The following is a 25,967-nucleotide window of genomic DNA, read 5'->3' as shown; positions in this document are numbered from 1 at the left end:
GGTTGCTCTTCCAGAGGACATGTGTTTGAGTCCCAGCATCCACACAATGGCTCACAACCATCTGGAACTCCAGTCCCAGGGAATCCCACCTCCTCTTGTGGCCTCCACAGACTGCTAGCAGGGAAAGTACCCATGCACACTAAAAGGAGACAGAGAAGAAGCAAGGGATTAAGTAAATGCCTCTGCCATGAGACTAGACTTTCAGTGGGTGCTTCACCTAGTCTGATGAGTCTGATCCCTAGGTCCCACGGGGGTAAAGAGAACCAAGACCAACAGACTGTCCTGCGACCTCTGTAAGTACCCCATGGCATCTGTATATTAATAGATAAATACAAAAATTAAGAATAAATGTCAAAGAAAAAATGTGTATATTTGGGTGGATGTGGTGGTACATTCCTACAGTCCTGTAAGTTCAGCACCTGGGAGGCAGAAGCAAGAGGATCATAAGTTCAAGGCCAGCCTAGGTTGCAAGAGGTCTTTTTTTTTTTTTTTAAAGGTTCATATTTGGATCTTTTATTATCAGAATCTTGAGAGGGTTTACAATTTAAAAAGTAAGTAAAAACTGAAGAGTAAGGGCAATCAGCTATGCTCCAAGGACACCGTCACTCAATTATACCAGCAGTCATCTCTAGGAGGTGGGAATGCCTGTACCCCTACTTGTAACTTTGAGCAAGGGCTATTCCTACAGCCAGCAAAATGCGACTGCTTGCTTTCGTGTGTGTGTGTGTGTGTGTGTGTGTGTGTGTGTGTGTGTGTGTGTGTTGTATTTAATCCTATTTTATTTGACAGAGGCTTGCTTTAGAACCTTGGTGTGTCCTTGAGCCTGCCATGCAGACCGGCTGGCTTCATACTTGTAGCGGATCCCATGCCATCTGCTGGGTCCTGAGGTAAGTGTGCGACAGACATCATACTCTTTCCCCTGTTTAAACTTCAGAAAAGCACAGCAAATACTGAGGATGAGAACTTACATGGTGACAGTGACCTGCGGGACAGAACCCCCGAGGAGGGGGTCCGGTGGGAGAAGGCTGCACCATCCCCGATGCTGACAGCAGAGACATAGCGATGATAGAAACTTCAGCAACATAAAATCTCTTAAAAGACAGCCCAAAGACTTCTTTAAAGCATGAGAATCAAGACATATTTTTAATGTGCCTGGGTGGGTCTAAACTATTCAGGAATCATACCCATATACTACTTTAATTAAATTGGGGAAACAGACTGAACTGGGGTAACTTCTTCCTGGTTTTCCTATCCTGTATATTACATGGTGGCTCCAATTTTGGTTAATCTAGTTAAAATTTTCATATGTGCTGATTCATAGCCGGAATAACCAATTAATCTTCTTAATATAATCATTCAAAGCATTCCAATGTTCTTTATTTACACATACACACGTAAGCTAATTTACTCTATGGCTGAACAACTTGCAGAGATAGAAACCTGACCAAGAACAATAAAGTAAACTGATCTCTAGGACGAAGACAGCAAGAGGAGGAAGCTGTGGCTGCACACGAGGTGCATGCCCAGTGCAGCATCCTCCACGAGCTAATTCCCTTAACAGGGCTCATTGGTGACTCCCGTCCGGGTCCTCTGAGAAACAACAGTCTTGCTGTAAACCTCCCATAGTAATGCCTTACGAATGTGCAAGTCACTCACGGGTCCTGCTCCAAGACACGGAACCCCTTAATTACCCGGCCTCCATTGTGTGGCTTATTAAAGGGCAAGTGTCTCCAACTAGCTGTGCTTCCTCCCTCCCATCAGCTGGGCGCACCAGACCAGGTAATGACAGGAAAAATGACAGCATCATTATGCTGCTCAGCCAGACAGCAGCTCATGAAGAGGCAGTCAGACTACAGAATGGGTTAGGATTTTCTTCTGTTGGCAACAGAGTATAAGTAGGGCACTCAAATTAGACATACGGTGTCTTAAGGTCTCTGTGGCTGCAGATAAAGACCGCCAGACCACATGACCTGAATGCATGATCAGGGCTGCAATCAGATGAGCCTGACACTAGCCAGAAGCAAAGCAGCAAAGGAGGCAGAGGTTTAATGAGATAGAGCCGTCTGTCCAGCCTGATGCCAGCTGTACCCAAGCACCGAGCACAGAGACAAAGGTGTGGGCCTGGGGGACCCACTTCACTGTTTCCTTTTCCTTTCAGAGGAGGAGAGAAATACAAGGAAGACGAAATGAGAACTCTTATGCCAGACTGGAAGGTTTAAGGATGGGGAACTAGGCCCCAGGCCCCATCCTATAATGCTATTGCTCTCTGTCTCTCCACTCGTTATACAGCCCACACTTCGCTCTATATGCATTTCAGAAGACAACAGACTTCCCAGGACTGAACAAACCTCATCTCATTGATAGAACAGGCTAGGCTTATTCTCATAAGAACATCACCAACTCTGTGACCTTAGGGAAAGAATGAAATTAAAAGTGGACACTTTTCCATTGTGTCCAAATTAACAGTTTCTTCATAAACAGGACTCACCTGCTGTGGAACAATCCCTTTCTACACTATGAATATATATTACTCTCACTGGTTAATAAAGAGCTGACTGGGCGGTGGCTGGGCAGGAAGTTAGGCAGGAAAGCCAATCTGAGAATGATGGGAAGAAGGAGGGTGGAGTCAGGGGAGACGCCAGCCAGCTGCCCAGGAAGCAAGACATGTTAAGAGGACAGGTAAAGCCACGAGCCATGTGACAATACACAGATTAATAGAAATGGTTAATTTAAAATGTAAGAGTTAGGTAGTAACAAGCCTGAGCTATCAGCCGAGCATTTATAAACAATATTAAGTAAAAGTGCCTCTGCCATGAGACCAGACTTTCAGAGAACCGAGGGGGAGGAGCCAGCACCAGCACGCCATGATCTAAGTTACACAGCAGGTTTTTGGTCATGCAGACGGAAAAGGTTACAGATGCACAGTGCGGACAGATTCAGACAAAAAGCGCCTCTAAACGGGCCACAGTATGTTTAAAAATATGTGTAGGCTTGGGAGAGAAAAGAAAAAAGAGAATATATACAGTCTTAGATTAAAAAATATAGTTTTAAAATAATAAAATCCTTAAAAAAGGAATAGAATAAAAAATATAATAAGCCACATAAAGATGGAAAACAGAGAGTCTGGACTATGTATATTATTGTGTTGTCTTTAAATTTTTTGGCTGCTAAGAGGCCTTGGATTAAAGAAACTGCTATATTAAACCAACTTATATATTTTAAAATTATCTTGACTACAAAATTTAAATCAAAAGACATATTACTTTGGGGAAGAGGTTTCTTTTGTTTCTACAGGAAATGAGAAGCTCTGGATTCATTTCAGGTTCAGAAAAATCAGGTTTGATTGAGGAAGACCCACTCCCAACCCCCCCACCCCCCAAAAAAATTTCCAATGGGAGTGGATGGCCCAGATGATACAACATCTCAGAGTACCTCTGTTGCAGTTTCCTCTGAGTTCTAAATCCAGAACAGCTTCAAGGCGATTGGCTGAGATGATCCAGCCTCACAAAATACTCCAGTCAGGACTTGACAATAATCCTGAATTTTCTCAAGGGTCCCCCAAAGATTACCAGTGCCCTCAATTAGTAGGATGTAGTCTAGAGGACTATGCCCACATTCCTAAAAAGAAATTATGAACGTGTGTCATCCTTTAGGGGGATTGGTTACAAGTTGTTATGGATAGTGGTCAGGAAAAAAGCTAAACAAAGGAGATTAGATTCAGGGATCTTGTTCTGAAAAGAAAAAGGGGGGATACAGAAATGATAGGATAAAGGGTAGATTATTGAATCTACCTTTAAACCAAAAAAAAAAAAAAAAAAAAAACCCAACTATCAATCTTACATATTTTACACTGGTATAGATTTTAGTTTATTGATACAAATTTAAAGTTAATTTTGTTATACTGTATGTATTTTTCTACTTTTGTTTAAGGTATTGTGGTTATACAGCTCATTTAAAAGTATAACACATAATTAAGGAATACAGATTAATAACCATCTACAATATTCAATCTTATAGTCATATTAGGTATGTTTTCAAGGTTAAAGAGATATTTAGATAGATGGTCTTGAAACACTTTAAAGACCTACAGAATATGGCATTTAATATGTTTGATAACCTGAGGTCTTCCATGACAGTGAGACAGGTCTGCTCCTGGCAGCACCAGCCCACTTCAGAGAACATGACAGTCATCAAAGAACCTCCAAATGCACTTTGCTTTCTTTGTGGCAAAAGCTAGCCATGTGGGCAGAGAAACTTGCCTCAGTTGTGACAGTTACTGACCAAACTGGACCAACAGGACATAAAAGAAAGTGACTACCAAACTTTGCCAAGACATGGTAGGACAGTCCTTCAAAATTTCCTGCTTTCAGAAAAATCTGTCAGCTATACTAGGCCTGTAGGCCAAAGACAGATGCCCCAATGTTACAGAGGAACTTTAAGTGACTGTCCAGGCAGCAAAATGTCCCTGTCATTAGGTAACATTTCACCCTTTTGGGGGTCTTTGACAGAGTTGAAGACTAGATAGGCTAGTTATAGGTTTTCTTGGTTACGATAAAAGATAAATTAGATACAAAACTTTAGACTCACCAAGATAAGAGATAATTATTTTCTCTAATTTTGCCAAATGCTAATGGTTTGGATATTGTTACTGTAATTTGTACTTAATCACTGATTTTGTTATATATAGTTTTATTATATTAAGGTTAAAACCTTCCTTTTTAATTAGATAATAAGGGAGAAATGCTACAGAACAATCCTTTTCTACATTATGAATATGCATTACTCTCATTGGTTAATAAAAAGCAGACAGGCCAGTAGCTAGGCAGGAAGTTAGGCAGGAAAGTCAAACTGAGAATGATGGGAAGAAGGAGGGCAGAGAGGGGAGACAAGGAAGCAAGACATGCTAGAGGACAGGTAAAGAAAGCTACGAGTCATGTGGCAATACATAGATTAATAGAAATGGGTTAATTTAAATGTAAGAGTTGGCTACTAACAAGCCTGAGCTATTGGTCAGGCATTTATAATTCATATTTGGCTTCTGAATGGGCATGAGAGAAACATCTGACTACACTCATCAATTCATCTACACTGCAATCCATCTCTTAAAAGGTTTGTTACCAAGCTAGCAAGTATATACTGTGCTCTAAGAAGTCCCTTTGCTCTTTAAAAAAAGACAAAAAAACAAACATTTTTTCTACTTATCTATTGTTTGTTTGTTCGTTCATGTGTATGACTGTGTGTGCCTGTGTATGTCTGCAGGCCTGTGCATGCCACAGTGCACACCTGGAGGTCAGAGGACAACAGGCGAGATTCTACTCTTTCCCATGTGGTCCTGGGGCTGGAACTCAGGTCATCAGGTTTGCGTGCACCTTTACTTTTTTTTTTGTCTTTCTCTTTTTTTTGAGACATGGTTTCTTTGTGTAGCCTTAGCTATTCTAGAACTAGCTCTGTAGACCAGGTTGGCCTCAAATTCACAGAGATCCACCTGCCTCTGCCTCCAATGAGGCAGGTAGGGGATCATGGCTATTCTCCATCCATGGAATGTCTATCTTAGACACTGTGATAGATCAGAGGGACCACAGGCTCTGTCAGCGACACAGGGACTGCAGGGCTGCAGACCCTGATACCCCTAAGCAGATCTTTTTGTCCTCTGGTGGCAGTGGAGTGATTACAAACAAGAAAAGTTCTACAACTATACAACACAAATAACCCATTAAGATGGTCTTTAGACACTCGACTGTACATGGAAATAAAAAACTTTATAAATTACATAATGAGCTTATTGGTTAATTCCACAATGTGAGGGATCACTTAGCAGTTACATTTTTCTTTTTGTTTGTCTGTCTGTCTATCTATCTATCTATCTATCTATCTATCTATCTATCTATCTATCTATCTATCTATCTATCACAATGTTCTGTCTGTGTATATCCCTGTAGGCCATTTATTTATTTACTTACTTACTTATTTATTTATTAACTACAGTGTTCTGTCTGTGTATATCCCTGCACAGTATTCTGTCTGCATGTATCCCTGCAGGCCAGAAGGGAGCACCAGATCTCATTACAGATGGCTGCGAGCCGCCATGTGGATGCTGGGAATTGAACTCAGGACCTCTGGAAGAGCAGCCAGTGCTCTTAACCGCTGAGCCTCTCTGCAGCCCCAGCAGTTACATTTTTCATTAAGCATCTACAGGTGCAAACTGGAGAGCGCATCCGTGAGACAGACAGAACGCAGGGAGCAGCCGGCATGTCTCCTTCCTCCCGTTCTTCTGGACCCAGAGCTGCATCTGACACAGCACATACTGAATGCATGCTGGGTGAGCAACTGAGACAGAGACAGTCTGTGCAGCCTGGAGTGGACAGTCCAGGGCACTTGCCATGGGGAAGGGGCACAGCACACACACCCGTCTTTGCCCTAGCTTTGTCACTGTAAGATGTGGGATCATTTGGCTTTTGGGGTCTGAGATTAACAATATGGATCTTGATACAACTTCCCCTAAGGGTTTTGTTTGTTTGCTTGTCTGTTTTAAGTTGCAATTCTAGTTATGGATGGATGGTTGTAAGCTACCATATGGGCACTGGGACTGAACCCAGGTCCTGGAGCAACAAGTGCTGAACCATCTCTTCAGGCCCTGCAATAATATTAAAATTAGGAGAAAATCTGTCCTACTTAGGAGCTTAAACTACAGCAGTATAAATATAGCATTAAAGGCACAACATACAAACACCTACTCATGGGGATGTTTGGACAAGTGAGGGCACACACATGATCACAGGCAAAGACTGCAGAGTATGTTGAGTCTGGTCATGGACAGTTCTTGGGCCATTATCTAGGCCAAGGGATGTGGTCTGAGAGATGCGGTATCTATCCACTTACCAGCCAGAATATCCCAGGAGTCCACACTGCCCACAGACGTCAACCTCAAAGGCATCACTTGAGATCATTAGTCTCTCCAGCAAAAGCATACTTGCTCCGTAGCCGATTAAACAATCACGTTCCATTTCTCCTAGACGCAAGCCACCATCACGAGATCGCCCTTCAGTGGGCTGCCTTTGTAGTAAATGAGCAGAAACGCATTAGACATGGAAAATAGAGGCAGCGTCACACACTGACCAAAAGCAAGGCTTTAGAGCAGGCTCTCCCGCATCCGAACCATATCAAACAGTGACCTGGAATTGCTCGGTCTCTGAAGAGCTTCCAGAGAGCAAGCTAGTGGCTATCACTGTGAAAAAAACATAATTATATAGTCCTTATCTTACAATATACTACTATATCCGTAATATAACAATATATTGTTTACACAAGCCCCAATCCTAATCTTAGCGTTCATGACTCTCACAGCATGGTCACTGCTATTAGGCTAGTACAGTATTCAAATTGGAGAGCAATGTCTTTGAGTATTTTCAGAGACGCCTTAGTTCTCTGTTACTTAGAGAAAAAGAGACTCTGACGATGAAGAAACCTAGGTCTCCAGTAGCTCCTGCAAGGGCTCTGTGCTGCTTAGCTTTTGTGAACTTGCTGAGAACCTAGACCCACCCAGGGAACAGGGAATGTCAAATGAAGAATTGCCTCCATCAGATTAGCCTGTGCGCATGTCTGTGGACCATTTTTTTTTTTTAATTGCTGATTGATGTGGGAGAGCCCAGCCTGCATGGACAGTGCCATTGGGCAGGTGGGAAACTGAGCACCCAGGGGAAGCAAGCCAGTAAGCAGTGTTCCTCTGCGCTCTCTGCAGTTCCTGCCTTGCCTCTCCTGGGGGATGACTGTAACCTGTAAGCCAAATAAACCTTTCCTCCCCAAGTTGGTTCTAGTCAGTGTTTTATAGCTACAGCAGAAAGCAAACTAGAAGAGGCCCCACAGCCTGCTACTTCCTTGAATGGACTCCCCATGACACAGTGAACACAGTGCCTCCCAACATATGCTGAAATGTTCATGTTGCTTGCTGTGATAGCTGGATGTTACCATGAGAAATCAAATGAAGAGCAGGTTATTTGAAAGAAAAAGCTACAAATGAAAAGCTAACCAAAAGGTCTGGAGGAGCACTCATGAAAAGCAGGTTATTTGAAAGAAAAAGCTACAAATGAAAAGCTAACTAAAAGGTCTGGAGGAGCACTCATGAAAAGCAGGTTATTTGAAAGAAAAAGCTACAAATGAAAAGCTAACTAAAAGGTCTGGAGGAGCACTCTGTGGAGGGAACTTCACCATGAACACAACCTTCCCCATTTTTATCTGCTGGCAGATGCACTATGGACAGGCCCTCTCTCCACTCGAGATCTCTGGGCAGGTGACGGTGGTTATCTACATATGGACGCTTTTCTACATATGCTTGCATTCCATCTACCTAAGATAACTGACTATAGACAACTGTCCCAGACAAGCTCCATGTTGAAAAGGGATATATACCTGATCAGAAGGGACAACACCTGGCCCCAGGGGTCTCACTGCTCAGGCAAGTGAGACCCCTGTACCTAGAGAATCTTAGCTCTTTTTCCCTTTTGGTCTTTAAAAACATTTAAAAAAGATTATTCTATCTTATGTATGAGTGTTGTGCTGCATGTATGTACACCATGTGTGTGCCTGGTGCCTTCAGAGATCAAAAAAGGGTATGGGATCCCCTAGAACTGGAGTATGGATGGTTGTGAACTACCATGTGAGTGCTGGGAATTGAATCCAGGTCCTCTACAAAAGTAACAAGTGCTCTTGACCACTGAGCCATCTCTCTAGACCCTTTCCAGCATTTTGAAGCACACACACACATCTATGATTTTAACAGGCACTGCATCTGCTCAAGTTATGCTCAAGATTGAGTTTGGCTTTCAAAAAGCAAAGCCAAATGGTGGCTGCCCCGTTTTCCTCCCGTTTATCCAGCATCATCAGTGAAATAAGGGGCCCAGACAGCCATCAAACATCTGTCATGTGCCTGGGAGTCGGTCCGTAGCACTATCACTCTGTGAAGCAGGGACTATCATCCGGGACGAGGACTTCCGGGAGGTAGGATCTGGAGGCAGCCTTACCCATGGAGCATCTCACTGCCCTGTGATGCAATTTTATTTCCCCAATATCTTTTCTCTGCATGTTGAACCTATGGAAACAGACCTACATCTAGAGAAGGCTGTTCACCACAATGCTGACAACATGCTCTGAGCTGACTGGCCTGTGGCTCTGCCGATCTTCCCTTCTGGAGTAACAAAGTGTTTACCTTCTTTTAGGTTTTACAGGAGCTTACAGCTGGGAGACTTTGGAATTTTAAAGAAACTGAATTTTTAAAGACCATGGAACTTTTAAAAGTTGGGATGTTTTATATTGTGATATTAATATTAATATGACATCCTTGGGACAGATGAGAAAGGAAAAGTTATAGTTGAAGTTCACAAGGGATCAATTGTGCTGGCTACTTTTTGTTTGTTTTTTTTCAACATGACATATGCTACAGTCTTCTGAGAGGAAAGACCTCAATTGAGAAAATGCCTCCTTAAGACTGGCCTGTAGGCAAGCTTGTTGGACATTTTCTTGATTAATGAATGATGTGGGAGGGCCCTGCTCACTGTGGGTGGTGCCGTTCCTAGGCAGGTAGTCCTGAGTGGTGCAAGAGATCAGGCTGAGCAAGCCATGAGGAGCAAGATAGTAAGCAGCTCTACGGTCTCGGCTTCAGTTCCTGCCTTGAATTCCTGTCCGGGCTCCTGTCAGTGATGAAGTGCTGCCCAAGAGTCAGGAGAATTCTCTCCTCCTCAGGTTGCCTTTGGTCATGGTGTTTTTAATCACTGCAATAGAAAGGGACTAAGACAATGTGTCTAATACACCCACATGTGGATATCTTAAGGGAAACAGGAGTTTTGCTGGGACTGTTTCTCCCACAGACAAGTGTATAACGACTTGACTACAGCATCGGCTTCTGTTCCCCAGGGCTTCTCTTACCTGGTGAGCACGGCGCGTGGTCCTCGGGCCCGGGCGTGCATCTTATCCAGCACCATGTGCTTCAGCTTCTGATAGTACACGGGTCCAAAGTAGATGTACGCTTCTAAGGGCTCACTGAAAGGAAGTCAGCACTGGGGGTTAAGAAACAGTCTGGATAACCCAACAGACAGCCTTCTCATGCCTCAGCACCAGGAGGTCCTTACTCTTTTCTCAGAGACTTAGGACAACTGTGAGGCTGACCCTCAGTCTAGAGTGGATGAAAAGGCTAGACCAAACCCACAGACGCACTAGCACTGTGTGAGCAGATAATGCCCTCACATGAAATGAGCTGTCAACAGGATGGCCCTCTTCATCACCACCTGTTTCTTCAGGACATCGTTTCTTGGTGTGTTAGTTCCTGGCTGATCTTGCTTCTACTCTCATCCCTAGACAACCGGTCTACCAGAACAATCCAGGGAGTGTCCTCCTAAAGTGGAAATCACAGCAGGTCATTCTGCTTTAAAATTCCCAATGCTTTCTTTTCTGATATTCCATGTTGCCAAAATTGTACATGGCTATCATGGCAAACATACTAACCCTTCGGCCTCAGACCACCGCCCTCAACGTGTGCTAGCAATGGTCTGCTGCCAGGTATATGCATGTGCCTGTCAACAGTGATTCCTTAGAGGAACCTTCTGGAACATCTTTTCTTTCTTTTTGTTTTGAGACAAGGTCTCACCACATGGCTTACGCGGCCCTGGACTTGCTACTTAGCCTAGGCTGGTGTCACACTCTTTTGGCGCCCCTCCTCTGTGCTGGGATTCCAGGTGTGAACCTTCTGAGAGGAGCCCTCCTCCCTTACTCAATAAATGTCTGTACATAACTTACTCCATTAGTGAATAACTATAGAAAGAATCTCAAAAGGAAGTAAGTATGTAAGTGCTCTGACAGGGGAAAAAGTCTTATCTGAAGCAAACAGCCAGGAAATGAAAGCCTTCTAAAAAGCCTTCAAAAATCTTTTGCCTTCTTCAAGTGTACTTCCTCAAAGGGAAGCAAGTACTCTCCAGTACTTTTTAGTCCATCAACATACCAGGCTGGGAGCACTGTCTCATTTTTGAAGATGCAGAAGCAGGCCCAGTGAGCCTGAGGAGGTTAGGTAAGAACTAGAGAGTGTTGTGACCAGAACTCAAACCCGGTGCTCTCTCTGCCTGTCTGTCACAGCGGCCTATCTGAAAAACAAGTTTACTCTGAGCAAAGCATGCTGTCAAGTGGGAAGAGCAAAGGAAGCCACACACTACAGAAAAGCAGCTGCCGACTTTGGCCCAGATTGCCTGGTCCAATTCCAAAGTGCCAGTGTACGAGCAAAGGCTACTGAAGTTACTGGGCCACTCCATGAGTTTCAGCACAATGGGACCCCAGGAAGTCACAGTGGAGAGGAAGGCACGGGAGCAAGGGCTTTGCGAGACCCTGCTCTTGTTCCAGTCTCTCATAGACGCCCCACAACCTTTCCAATTGAGTTTCCTTGTATCAAGGTGGTCAGCCAAGGGTCTTTCCAGTTCTAGTAAATGACTCCAGTTCTCAGCAATAACTCACGGTAGAATGTATGGACATCTGTTACCCAGTGCTAGTCCACATCAACAGAGTAAAGTCACATGCAATTCCTACTTCTAGCTAAGATCAGGACCATGGGTGAGAGCTGGGAGGACATTTGCTGGTCCTGGGAGGATCTGAACAGGTCCAACAGTGCTCCTCAAGCTCTGGCACAGAGGGGAACAGCAAGGAAATGAAAAGTCCACGTGGTGTCAAGGGAAGCATGTAGACTACAGCCGTCCACAGCACACAGCTGTAGCTTACGCCAACCTTTCAGTGCAGTTATATTTAGGAAGCTGCACGGAATGGGTCCTATGGTTTTGTACAATCTCTGGACAATATTATTTCTGAGTAGAAATGAAGGTGATAGGTTTAGCAATGATTGTGTTTTTTGAAATGGATCCCTAACTATTTAAACCATAGTTAAGTGAAGCAAACTGTTAAATTTTTTCTAAAATGAGATTTTGTTTTTCTAACATCTCAAGAATGATTTACCAAAAGAAATCTGTATTGTTACCATCTGGACAAGTCATTTTAAAAAGCACTCTGTATCTGCAGCAGAAATGGATTGGGGCACTTCCATCACTTCTGGAGTGTTTTTTGAGCATTGCAGTTAAGCAGCATGCTCTCCCTCACGCATGCTTCAGCTGAGCTGCACCCGTGTTCAGGTGGGTTACAACCCAAGGGTAGCTACAGAGACTCCCTGACTCACTCACTCACTCACTCACTCGCTCACTGTGTGTCCCTGCAGGAGTGCACGACCCAGAGGTCACTACAGAGACTCACTCACTCACTCACTCACTCACTCACTCACTCACTCTGTGTCCCTGCAGGAGTGCACGACCCAGAGGTCACTACAGAGACTCACTCACTCACTCACTCGCTCGCTCGCTCACTGTGTGTCCCTGCAGGAGTGCACGACCCAGAGGTCACTACAGAGACTCACTCACTCGCTCACTCGCTCACTCACTCACTCACTCACTCACTCGCTCACTCACTCACTCGCTCGCTCACTGTGTGTCCCTGCAGGAGTGCATGACCCAGAGGTCACTACAGAGACTCACTCACTCACTCACTCGCTCACTCACTCACTCACTCACTCACTCACTCACTCACTGTGTGTCCCTGCAGGAGTGCACGACCCAGAGGTCACTACAGAGACTCACTCACTCACTCACTCACTCACTCACTCGCTCGCTCACTGTGTGTCCCTGCAGGAGTCACGTGCAATGGTTTAGAAGCCCTCGGGTCTCACACTTGGGTCCTGTGGAGCAGCAGCTAGTACTGTCTACTGCCGAATCATCCCTGGGGCCCCTGGCCTAGGGTTTTTTCTGCCACCCAGCCTCACCTCAGCTGGACAGCTGCCTCTTTATGGACGGACTATCAGCTGGGCTGGCACCTACCAGTTCTCGGGATTTACTCACAAGTGTACTTTCCTTGTACCATGTTCTCTAAACAGCAGGACAGCTTCCGTCCCTCCACATCTTACCCACCCTCTCACTGTTCCCTTGTCTTCACGTGCTGAGAGCGAGTTCTTCTTGTCAGCATTTTCCCACCCAGCAGGCATTGCTGGAGCACCTGTGCTAGGTTCTGGAGACACAGTAGCAGAGCCAGCCTGCTCTCCCAGCTGGGTGAAGGACAACAGCACCATGGACATGTCCGGTAGTGATGACTGCCACGGTGTCCCAGCCGGGTGACAGACAACAGCACCATGGACATGTCCGGTAGTGATGACTGCCATGGTGTCCCGGCCGGGTGAAGGACAACAGCACCATGGACATGTCCGGTAGTGATGACTGCCATGGTGTCCCGGCCGGGTGACAGACAACAGCACCATGGACATGTCCGGTAGTGATGACTGCCATGGTGTCCCGGCCGGGTGAAGGACAACAGCACCATGGACATGTCCGGTAGTGATGACTGCCATGGTGTCCCGGCCGGGTGAAGGACAACAGCACCATGGACATGTCCGGTAGTGATGACTGCCATGGTGTCCCAGCCGGGTGACAGACAACAGCACCATGGACATGTCCGGTAGTGATGACTGCCACGGTGTCCCAGCCGGGTGACAGACAACAGCACCATGGACATGTCCGGTAGTGATGACTGCCATGGTGTCCCAGCCGGGTGACAGACAACAGCACCATGGACATGTCCGGTAGTGATGACTGCCATGGTGTCCCAGCCGGGTGACAGACAACAGCACCATGGACATGTCCGGTAGTGATGACTGCCATGGTGTCCCAGCCGGGTGACAGACAACAGCACCATGGACATGTCCGGTAGTGATGACTGGAGAGCAGTGAGGCAGGAAATGGCAGTACTAGGTTGGGTTTTCACTGGGTAATCAGTGGGCAGAGGGTGAGAGACCCAGGCATGGAGTGCTTGGTAACCATGCACGAGGCTCGGGGTTCAATGTTCAGTACCACAGAACAAAACCAAAATCCTCAAAGCCAAAAAGCAAAGTAGATAATTAATCTGTGTAAACAACCAAACAGCCTGCCTCCACCAGGCAGTCACTGAGGCCTGCCACTGATCCATGTCTAATAACGACCCATATGGTCAGCTTCGTGGCTTAACTGACTTCGATCCCGTCAAAGCCTGGCACACAGTAGGTGTTTAACACAACCGTACTGGTGTGAGTACTGGCCCCAGGCTGGGGGACAAGCCCGCATCCTCTGCCGTCAATGCGCTCCACAGGAGCAGCACAGAAACCCGGCCTGGTTGAACAGAGTGACCGTCTTACCGACACAAGTCGTCCTCAATGACCTTTGCTTTCCTTTCCTTTTGTCGAGTCGGGGTTTCTCTGTGTAGCCCTGGATGTCCTGGATCTCGCTCTGTAGACCAGGCTGGCCTCAAACTCAGAGACCCGCCTGCCTCTGCCTCCCGAGTGCTGGGATTAAAGGTGTGCGCCACCATGCCCAGCACAACGACCCGTTCCTTACACCTTTTCTTGTACCAGGCAGGTTTCCTAAACAGTGAAGCTTCATTGCTCCAGACTAGGGAGTCCTGGAATTTCACACCTTACAGTACACTTTTCCGGCCTCCTCTCTTTCTAGTGATGGATGTACACTCACCCTGTGATGCCTGAGGTGACATAGTCCTTCCCCAGGTAGTTATAGCCATGGCGAACGAGGTCCTCACACACGTCCTTTACTTTACTCCCTCCAAAGGCCGTGCCGTAGTGGAACCTGCCGTCTAACACACCTGCCTTGCCAGCCAGCAACTCAATTAGCTTTCCGACCTGTGGGGTGGGGGGGGGAACAAACTGTGAGTGTCTCCCTGTGGCGTGGGGTTCTCCTGACCTACTTAGCTTTGGCTTACAGGTAGCTTCAAGCCCCACAGTTACCAAGAGTGATACATTACTAATACCGGCATTCACTGGTACCTTGCTGAGGAACCCTGGCCTAGGTGACTAACATCCCTATGGTTTTCCCTAGTTTTCAGATAAGGAAACTCAAGCATGAGCTAAGCACTGTGGCTGAGGACACGTGACCTGTGACAGAACTACAGATGACAGGAAGTGACTGCTCAAAGAGGCATCCAGCATGCTTACACACAGTGTTGTGCAGGGCCGCAGAGGAGAGTAAGAGGGACTAGGAGTCCATCTATCTGTCAGGGGACTGCTCACTGTAACTAAACTAACAGCCTGCTTCCTTCCTTCAGAGCACACTTCTGAAAAGTCCACAGGTAACTGACCGTCATTCTCGATGGGAAGCCGTGCGGGTTCATTATGATGTCGGGACAGATACCAGAGTCGCAGAACGGCATGTCCTCCTGGGGGACGATCAGGCCACAAACACCTGGGGACAGAAGGTTTTATAGCACGTGAGGCAAACGGGCAGGAGGGAAGAATAGAGTCCTTAATTGGGATCTTCCCGCTGCTATCTCCATCCCCACTCTTATAAACCCTCCCCACTGTCTCCACTAAGAGTAACAAAAGCAATTTCCAACAACCCTGGTAGCCAAGCAGTTCAAAGATGACTCTCCTTGCAGAAAAGCATTGTAGCCTGTGGACTGGCCTGCTGGCAGGACACACAATGGTGCTGTCAGGCTGCCTGCCCACCTTCCCTGAGGACCACGAAAACCGAAGTACAGCCTCAGGCCTGCTCGTACCTGGAAGCTTAGCAATGAGCAGTCTCTGCTCCTTGTCAGCTAGGCTGTGGTCTGCTGGTTCTACACCCAAACCACAGGAATCCAAATTCTCTGACCACCAAACAAAGAATGGCTGAATAAGACTGAATATGTAAACTGGTATTAAAAACCTATGACCAGAAATCCTTGTGCTGGGGCTGGAGAGATGGCTCAGTGATGAAGAGCCCTAGCTGCTCTCCCCAGCATCTGTATGGCAGCTCACAACTGTCTGTAACTCCAGTTCGGGGGACTCTGACACCCATACATGCAGGCAAATACCAAATGCACACACAATAAAAACAAACCATTGAAAAGAAAAGAAATCCATGTGCACGGCTGAAATGCTAACAGGTGCACTCTGGCTGCAGAGCTGGCTGGCTGGCCCACCTTGCCAGAGCTTCCCTGGCTAAGCTTAACCTGCCTTAAGGAATTTTAATTCCTATAGCTTACAGCACATTAGAAAAGTGATCTTTGATTGAACTTGTAAAGACCAACAAGAAAAGTAAGAGCCAAATCATTCTCAGAGCAAAAGGCTAGAATTAGACACGGAATTCTAAGAATGAAAGCAGAGCACACATGGCAGCCCACCAGCTCTGCACTCCACTGACAGTCTCTCAAGGATGCAGACCCGAGTATTCCTTGGCAGCTTCTAACCTTGGAGAGATTTTGCTGCTAAACAGTTTTTTTAATCCTTCTGATTTGCTTTTCCTGGGACGATGAGTAGGGACAGAATTTAGGTGCTCAATCACACTTTCTATAAGAACTACAAGACCTGGGGGTTGCAGAGATGGCTCAGCAGTTAAGAGCACTGACTGCTCTTCCAGAGGACCTGGGTTCAGTTCCCAACACCCACATGGCAGCTCACATCTGTCTGTACACAGACATACATGGAGGCAAAATACCAGTGAACATAAAAAAGTTAAAAAAAAAAAAAAGGGCTGGAAGAGTTGTATACAACAGCAGTGAATAAGGAAACAAAAACTCCTGACTGTAGTAATAAGACAGACCTCCTTTCTCCAATGTCAGGACCTACTGACAAAAACCTAAGTTTTCCACTCTAGTTTGTACTCTATATAACTCAAGCCACTTATTTTTTTTTTAATTTTATTATTATTGCACTGTCAGGGCTAAAACCTAAGACATGATAAGTAAGCACCGAGCTGCAGCCCCAGAACCCCAAACTACTTTAAAACAAAACCTTTATGAGCTGTGCACTATGAAGAGCAGAAGTTCGGAGGAGAGGAATCCTCCTGTATCTAGAATTGTGTTGACACTCTGCTTTCGAGGGGCTGCCAGCAAGACTGCAATTAGGCTTGTGGAGTCAGATTCTAGAACATACAGCCCCTTTGAGAGCTATCTTGGTTGAGAAGGTTTTATCATATCATGAATGCTTTTCTGTATGAGTAACACCAACTGTTATTTGGTATGCTGTAGTTCAAACCCAGCTATGTGCTAAAATTTATGTCAAGCAAAGTACGTGACTTTTTCCTTCTCTCCTAAAACACATCTCCATACTGAAATTATCTGACAAAACCCTAGAGCTACTGGAAAATCTCCTTTGAAGGACAACGGATTGTGAACTAGGCACCCTGACAACACCACCGTGAAGCCACGAGCCAAGTGTTGAGCACGAAAATTCCTACAAGGGCAGGAATGCTGCTGAGAGTCAGTGTCCAGTGATACCCTCCAACACAAATCCAAAGGAAAAATGCAGGACCCTTTCAGCCAGAACTCACAGGGATGCTGGGGTCGGCTTGGGAGAAGCCACCTGCCGTCCACCTCCAAAGCACCAGGAGAAGGTGGGAGGGAGGGACAGGTGGTCCAGAACAGACTGAAGCAGTGTGACAGGCAGGCTGGGACTTGGGAGGGTAGGAAGGGAGAAGACTTGCACTTTATCTTTGGTTTTAGTTGACGTGTTTAACTGAGCCAGTTCAATCAACCTCATTATGCTAGAAGATGAAATGCTCATTCCTAAAACCAGAATCTAATAATTTCCCTGCAAGCCTGATTAATCTTCACTGCAGAACGTCCTTTTGGGACATTCTTTCCTTATCTGCCATTTCCTGACACTTGTGGAAGAAAGCACACATGAGTAGCTTTTTTTCACTTCATCCTGTAGCAGATCTGCTCTGGCTGTATCTGAACCACGGGCACCTGTAAGCCAAAAATTAAATCTTCGCTAACTTAAAATTACTCGAGCCCCTGAAACCCTTTTATATGCCAAGACGGTTCCCATAGCAGACAGCCTGTGTTGTTTGTTTTGTGTGAAAGTGAATGATAAAAGACCCATGAAATCGACACAGAAAGCCAGAACAGCGGAGAGAGGCGAGGGCTCTCCATCACGGCGGCTTCTACCCTCTGCTGACTCGCAGAACAATGGGAGCCACACATCCAACTGCAGATCCAACACAGCTGTGCGTTTCATTAGACGGGAGCACTAGTACCACAAGTAAATAATTAACTTATTCTGCTCTGCTGACCGTGCTTATGAGACCAGTCAGAGCTGACGGATTGTAATACGCGGGAGCACAAAGGGGCCATAATGAGCTTAGAAGTTAAAACAAAATATTTAGACAGAATTTGAGGATCTTGAATCTCCAATTAGACAGATGATTTTTTAAGTTTGCATTTTACTGAGTCCACCAGGGGAAAAGAACGTTCTCCATCTTAGAAACACACGTTCCCCCTTTCTCTTTCCTTCCGTATTTCTCTGGTTCAGAAGTATCAGATCTTCAACACACTGGGAAGGTTTCTTTTCTTTTCTTTTCTTCCAAGGAAACATTAAAAGTGTGTTTCATGGAGGAACACGGACATAAAGTCCACGCCAGTACTAAGAACTTTTCAAAGTTGTGGCCACTTCCCTTGAACACTGGCTTAAAATGCAAACGATGTGCAGTGTGCTTGAGTATGCTGACTCCCCTGGGGCCCTGGAAAGAGATGGACTGCAAATAAAGCATGGCTAATGGGAGCTGTTGGGAAACGATTACTGATACATACCTTAAAAGCTTACACAGCATTTCAGATTTTAAAATAAAATTTCACCCCCGGCTCATGCCGATGTCTCAACTCCATTGTTTACAGCACAGCCTCCTGGTAGCAAAATGCAAATACATTTTGCTCAGGAACTTTGATGCACTCACTGGGGGCAACTGGGAATCAGGCCACAGACTGTATCACAGGACTCTTAGCAAACACGAATCAATGAAGAAACAGAAGCTGGGAAAGTTAAGAGCGGATGCCCTGCCAAGAGGATATTACTCCATCAGCACCGACACAGGCGTAAGGAACTCACTGAGGCCAGGGAAGCTACAACTGGGTGCTGCCCACTCAGAGGACCCACACACTGCCAGGCTCCTGTACCAAGTTGCCATCTTTATTTCTATGGTTTCACAGAGCAACCCAGAAATCATGTAAGAATGGGTTTGTCCAGAGGAAGTCCAGTCAGCATTATAAATCATTTAGTTTTCTTAAAATCTATTTCTAATGATTCATATTAATAGCAACTGACCTATTAGTTTTAATGGATTGGATCTGTGTGATGGAATACTTTAAATTAAATAGATAAGAGTTAATATAGCAGAAAAAAAAATTGGTGTGGTAGCTCACGTCAGTAATGCAAGTACCAGGGCAGCAGGAGGGTTCTGAATTCCAGGCCAGCCTGGCTACTCAGCAAGACGGTCTCAAAAACAAACGAACAAACAACCAACCCAAAAGAGGAAAGGAAAAAATACCATTCTCGAGCTGCATCAAACAAGAGAGCAGACGCTAACTGCAGAAAGAGCTCCAACCATCTCTTAAATTCCAGGACTATTTCCCAGGTGACTTCACCATGGAGGGCCGACTAGCATACGGTTTCTACTGGTTGTCAACTTAGTATTACTCAGTACAGACTGTGACAAGCACTGTAAGGAGGAGAGGACACGACTCCAGACAGGCAGATGCAGCTGGCCCAGATCAATCCAGGTCGTGCCCTCACCTCCTTACGCGACCGATGCCAGGTTCATGACACCCCCACAGTTTATCTCTCCTCGGTCCTCAGTCCAGTGCGGGGAGGACAAGGAGTCAGGTGACCTTAATCTGATGCTCTTCTGTTTAACAGACACTATCTGGGCCTCGGTGTTTGGTTGCAGAAGGAGCAGTGATGAGCCTTGGTAGTTTAGTCTTTATATTGGGAATAATTAGCACCTCCTTCATCAGGCAATTGTATTGAGAAGAACCAATGAGCTAATGTTTGGGAGCAACTTTATGATCCTTAGAGAAAAGACTCAATCTAAACACAAGGACTTATTATTAAATAAGAAACCTAATTGCTCTCAGCAGGAAGTACTAGAGGAGATAAACTCAGTGGACAGCCCGCCAGGACCAGTTGCCCCGCCTCTGGCAGAGGAGGTTGGAGCCTGCACCCTTCAGTCTGCTGTTCTGGCCATTCCACACTAGCCAGACGCTGCCTTCTCACTCCCAGAGCCACCCAGGGCCAGGGCAGGAGTGTCCAGTGGAAAGTGCTGACTGCTGATGAACACGGACGGCACTGAGCACGGCCAAAGCACAGCTGAGCGCGCTCAGGTGTGACTGTTCCCAATTAGAAATGTTCTTAATAAACTCATGGCTACCGGCCTTAATACATTCAGAAATGTAAACTGCTAAATCAAAATGTGAAGGCTAACACAGGTGGTTACTTCTTTCTTTCCTGTTATTGAATTAACCTTTTTTTCCCCCTCACTACCACCTTAAATCATGCCACGGAGAGAGAGGGAAGACAAAAACTGTGGTATCACCTCAGATCTGTCACATCACTGGCCATATCCTGGTTGATGTAACTTCAATTCGGCTCTTCCTTCCATGCTAACAGATAAATAATGCATAAGAAAACTTGATTAGCTTTCTTATTAAAACATCACTCTCAATGAGAGGAGGCGCTAGAAGACAATAGTGTTTTTACACGGCTTTCCCATGAGCAGTTGAATGGTTTATGTGATAAATTTGCATAGTCTGAGGCACACAAAGGGCTGATTAATTGAAACCCTTACAATGCTTCTGGAAGCAGCTATTGTAAAACAATAACCGTAGGAACTTCACAAAACACACATGGCTAAATGTGTCAAGAACTTAATGAAATGTGTTGAGCCTACACTATTTGGAAACAGAATTGGAGATTTTTATTCTGGGCCATAAAACACTAAATACCCTAATTTCAAAGCTTCAGTTGGCTATTTACTAAAAGGGCAGAGGGCTCCAGTGAGCTGCAGAAGATCAGAATTTGTTCTTGGAAAACAGGTTAAGTAAAGGCTTCTTACAATGAGGTGTCTATGTGGGTAAATCCGGATTTCTAAGACTAGTCAGTTGCTGGAATTTCTTTTTGGACTATGAGTATTAGAGATGCTGGAAAATGCACCTTATCTTGGGGGTCTCACTTCAATCAGTCATCCCTCTTCCCTCCCACTTAGGAACTTCCATTCAAGCAGATCAGGCAGCCAGGGAGCCAAAGACACCAGTGTGTCTGAAGGTGGCCTGGCAGAGGATTTTAACAACCACAAGAGCTGTGTGAGGACAAGGTGCCAACCATGTCCTTCTTACTCCAGGCTGAGAGCTCACTTACCCAGTTTAGAAAACGCTACGAAAACACATAATGAGTGAAGGTCTGGGAAAACTGGCTTTAATGGGTCTAACACACAAACTTTGCTCTCAGATTTCCTGGCACACACGAATCAACGTTTTCTTACTCCTCACAGACCCTCTGGAGCACTGCAGAGGATTTTAAATGCTCCAGACAGTAAGGCAGAGCTTTTAAGATACACTCCATCCAAACATTAGTAAATCAACAGCAGACTACTGAATAATCTTTGAGGTAAGCAATCTTTTAATGGGACTTACTTTGAGCAGAGTCAAAGATAACTATTCTAGAAAGTTTTGTCCACAAACACAAAATAAACCAATATATTGAACCACTAAGTGAAAAGCTGTACTTCGATGAGAGCAAGCTCGACTTCAAAACAACGGATGATGTTAGAGCATTTTAACGGGCTCTCTGGTCCCAGAGGATGGAGGGGGCAGGAAAGAGTGGACATCATTATCTCAGATTTGCAGTTATTAAAAAGCTCCTGTTTGCCAGGACAAACACTCTTGCTCAAATACAGTTTTTCCTTAGAAACACTGCTTGGCATTGCTGTGGTTCTGTGATCTGCAGGACCTTTGTTGAGGTGCTAATCCTTTTTCACATGAGAGACTGAGAAATGTTCTTTCAGGAGAGTGATATATTGCTTTTCTCCTCTCCACATCAAAGGAGCCTACTCTTTCCTTGCTCATTGTGGATAGCAACAACAGAAAGAATATCCAGAAATATAATAATTCGCATTGCCTGGACACTGAGATGAAACTTAACTCCTCAGGCTAATGTAATCTTTTGATAAAGAATTAAAAAAAGACCAAGAACGAAATCTAATAAAGGCATTATCAGAGAAAAAGTCTCAATATGAAAATATTATTTGGCCTCAATTAAAAAATTGGCTTCAGTGAGTTCCCTCTATGCAGATTTTATAAAAAGTCAAAGAGCCTAATACACTTGTTTATATTTCAAAACAGAAGTCTAGCTCCAGATCAGACATGGTTCCAGTCAAGCCTCATGTGAGCATCTCTTTGTATCTTTATGTACAAAGTGGATAACGAATCTCATATAAGCACACAGCACTTCAGTCCTGCTCAACTGGCCACTTTGGAAGCCATTACATATGAACCACGGGAGTCACAGCTTCACTCTCAAGTGAATTAAATGTAACATGAAAAGATCAAAACTCCCCCATAGAACCCAGAAACAAAATGGACGTAGCTTCCTCTGTAGACACACAAGGCAGTTCACCCCTGCTGTAGAGGAGGCCCTTACTGAGTAACTCAGCATCCCCAGATAGGCTTCATCAAAAGCTCTCTGGGCCAGCAGCTGACCTGACCAATCTCACTGACGACATTTATAACAGATCTAGTGAAGACCCAAGGAAGTCTGTATGTACTTCACCAAGAGTCACTGACTGTCAGAGTGGACAGATGGAAATTTCATTAACGAAAAATGCTACAAAAGGTGCTCAGAGTGTGCTGGCCTCATCTTTAAGTAGCTTTTGTGTGACACCATCTTCACTCAAGACTTTCTTCTTCTTCAACACTGGCTCTGTCGGTTTGGTTCTGTTTATAGTTTTGTTTTGGAGACAGGGTCTTACTATGTAGCCCTGCCTGTCCTGTAACTCGCTCTGTAGACCAGGCTGGCCTTGAAATCCAGAGATCTGCCTGCTCCTGCCCCACAAGTGCTGGGATTAAAGGCATGTGCCACCATGCCCAGCCTAGCCTCGGTTTCTGAGGGTCCAGAGGGTAATGCTGCAGGGACTTATGGCCCCTCTACTTCATTTTCTTGGTCCTTTTCTTGCCAACCAGTCTTTGCTCATCACACCGCTCTTGAGGACACGCTGTGGTATGGATTCTCTTGGCCCAGCTGACCTGCTCACTCCATCCTCTTCAATCTTCAATAGGTACCAATGCTCCAATTCCTGTCCCCATTGCTTCATTTAGCTACTAATTATCCTGTTACCTTTGAAGTGACTATGCTTGAGCCGGAGATCAACACTCATGTTCAGTGAAACTAAAATCTCCAAGTTGTCGCTAACTGCTGGAGAGGCTATTTTAAGAGGCATTGGGTACAGAAATGTAATCTAATCTCTGTATTATACATGTACTAAAAAAATCCCTAACAGCAGCTTAAAAACAAAAAATAAAATAAAAAACAACAACAAAAAAACACCCAAAACAACAACAACAACAAACTAAACCAAACCAGACAACAAACCAACCAGGCCATCTCTAGGATCATGCTGATCCCTGAACAACAAGAGCTTAAGTCCATGCTCAAAGGCAGTGTATAATACACATCAAATCAAAACAGCCCTAAGGTTTTCTCCTGGAGAAGACTTATGGGTCAACTTGCAGGCAATGCTCTATTATTCCTAAACAAGTCTACATTTCAAGAGTGAATGTAAAGCTCCACGAACCACTGTTCTTACCCTGGGATGTGTCTGAATCAGAACAAATCAACCCCAGCAGGAATCATGGTGTGACACATACACCCCAGAACTCCACAAACTCTTGAGACTTTCATCAGTCCATTCTGCAATGATTACTAAGAGCATAGCTGGGGCTATGGACCACAATCTCCAGAGAATTCTCATTTTACCTGACAACATCTAATGCTCTTGGGTCTGATCCAGTTCCTCTTCCGGCTCTACAACCTGAGCTGGGACACTACTGTAATCACTCTCCCCATCACTTCCTCCACATTCCCTCTTCTCGCTCTAGCTATCACATCTAACCAGAAGATCAGGAGAATGGTCCAAATTGAAGGCTCAGAATTTTACTTCATTTTCTATTTTTTCCAATTCATGAGAGACTGAATTTTAATCAACAAGGCTACTAAAGCTTTGGCAGATAGATGATCAGTTAAAGAACAGAGCAGGGACACATTTATAATGAACTGATTTTAGCAGGGAAGGGGGATCAGAGAATACAGTTTTGGGGAGTGTGTCTTCTGGACAATTCAAGACCAGTTCACATAGGGTAGTATTTACTTTGCTTTGGTGGCAGATACACAGTTTTATCTATGAAAACTGGGGATTTTGAAGAGATGCCCCCCTGTGGAGACACAGGAAAGACTTGAAAGAAATACCAAGATGCAGTCTTGGGAAAAGGCTGCACCGTTTCTATGGAGAAACTTCCACGACTGTGGCAATTCCAGAGGAATGACCATGGGTATCAGAACAGAAAAGAGTCACCTTCAGCCAGGTTAATGGAAGAGGCAACACACTTAGAAAATTCTGGATTCAAACCCTGGTTCTGCAGGCATTAAGCTGTACCCAGCAACCTCCTCCCTGAGGTTCAAATGCCCCGTTCTGTGTGGCAGGAATCCCAGTAGTAACTAGAACTGTATAGAAAAAAGCAAAGAGCATACATGAAATGTTTGTAAATTACCAGGACACCAAAAGTACCGTTCTATAAATCTGGGGACAGACAGCGCGCGCACACACACACACACACACACACACACACACACACACACACACACACACGACTCCAGGACTCTGTCCCTAGCTCTAACCTCCTGCTGTCTCATACTCACTTGCCTCCTTCAGTGAAGAGTCTAACAGACATCTCAGACTTAAGGCTCAAACTCTTCACACGTGACCTTGTCTAACTCCATAACATGGTTCCTGCCATATTCTTGTCATTTTACTGAACAGCAAATTGCCTGCTCAGGCCACAAACATCCCATGGTTTGGATTTATCTCCCTAAACAGACGTGTGAAAAAGTGATCCCCAATGTAACAGTGTTGGGCGGTGTTTGGGCACGAGGGTGCCATCTCCTGAACGGATCCGTGCTGAGTAGAGAAGCATCTGCGGCTGCAAACCCCGTCGGAGGCTCTCTCTCCACTGCGCTCTTTTGCCCTTTCCCTGTCTACCAAGAGACGATGTAATCAGAAACACCCAACAGATGTGAGACCTTTGGCCTTGCATTTTCTAGCTTCTAGAACTGAAGAAATAAGTCTCTGTATTTATAAACTGCCCAGACTAACCATTTTAGGCATCGCAGCACAGATCAGATGAAGTCAAGGGGCTAAGGGAGATAGGTCCCTGAAGGTCACTGGCCAGCCTGTCAGGCCTAATCAATGAGTTTCCGGTTCCCTGAGAAACCTACTCTCAAAAAGTAGATAAATAAATAAACAAATAATAAATAAAATGGAAAGTGAGCAACCAGATGCTAACTTGAACCTCTACACACATGTGCACTCACGTGCATATGGCACCTGCATGCATACGTATACAGAAAACACACACACACCAATACACCAAAGCTCATAGAGAAACAGTACAAAAAAGACGAGTACTGTGATGCACAGTCTAAACGAATGAGAAACACTGGACCTACTACAGGATAATGCTGTCCCAGTCCTCAGGGAAACCATGTTCATGCTAGAACATCCGCAACAGACCCCTACAGGGAATAGGACATATTCATATGTACATTACCTCATGAAACTTGCTTCCCACAACCACTTTCTCAATCATTTCAGGAACAACTAGTCTACAAGAAGAGGCTCGGTGTGGGAGAAGCGAAAGGTAAGCAGCAGGAAGAACCAGAAAGTTCCCTAAGTCCACGGCTTGGCGGCTCCCTACGCTAGTGTACTCGCCCTGACTCTCAGCACACCTTAGAAGGCAGCTGTATTTAGTGATCATGCCTTCAATCCAGCATCAGGATGCAGAGTCAGGTGGATCTCTGAGTCTGAGGCCAGCCTGAACTACCTAGCAAGCTTTAGGTC

At 45.2% G+C, this 25,967-nt stretch overlaps 1 protein-coding gene across 1 annotated transcript in view; it reads right to left on the bottom strand.

Annotated features, from left to right (window-relative positions):
- Window positions 1-25,967, bottom strand: part of Polr3b (RNA polymerase III subunit B) — a 115,028-nt gene that overhangs the window by 2,954 nt on the left and 86,107 nt on the right. Inside the window, exons 24-27 of the mRNA XM_052752921.1 lie at window positions 15,187-15,290; window positions 14,565-14,731; window positions 9,919-10,032; window positions 6,880-7,053 (exon numbers count right to left, since the gene is read on the bottom strand). Coding sequence (XP_052608881.1) covers window positions 6,880-7,053; window positions 9,919-10,032; window positions 14,565-14,731; window positions 15,187-15,290 — 559 coding nt within the window. The remainder of the gene's footprint in view (window positions 1-6,879; window positions 7,054-9,918; window positions 10,033-14,564; window positions 14,732-15,186; window positions 15,291-25,967) is intronic.

Source organism: Peromyscus californicus, unplaced genomic scaffold (genome assembly GCF_007827085.1).
Source record: "Peromyscus californicus insignis strain IS unplaced genomic scaffold, ASM782708v3 Scaffold_24__1_contigs__length_46423439, whole genome shotgun sequence".
Taxonomy (NCBI): Eukaryota; Metazoa; Chordata; class Mammalia; order Rodentia; family Cricetidae; genus Peromyscus; species Peromyscus californicus.
Note: the sequence above shows the minus strand (reverse complement) of the source record. Positions and strands in the feature narration are given on the sequence as shown.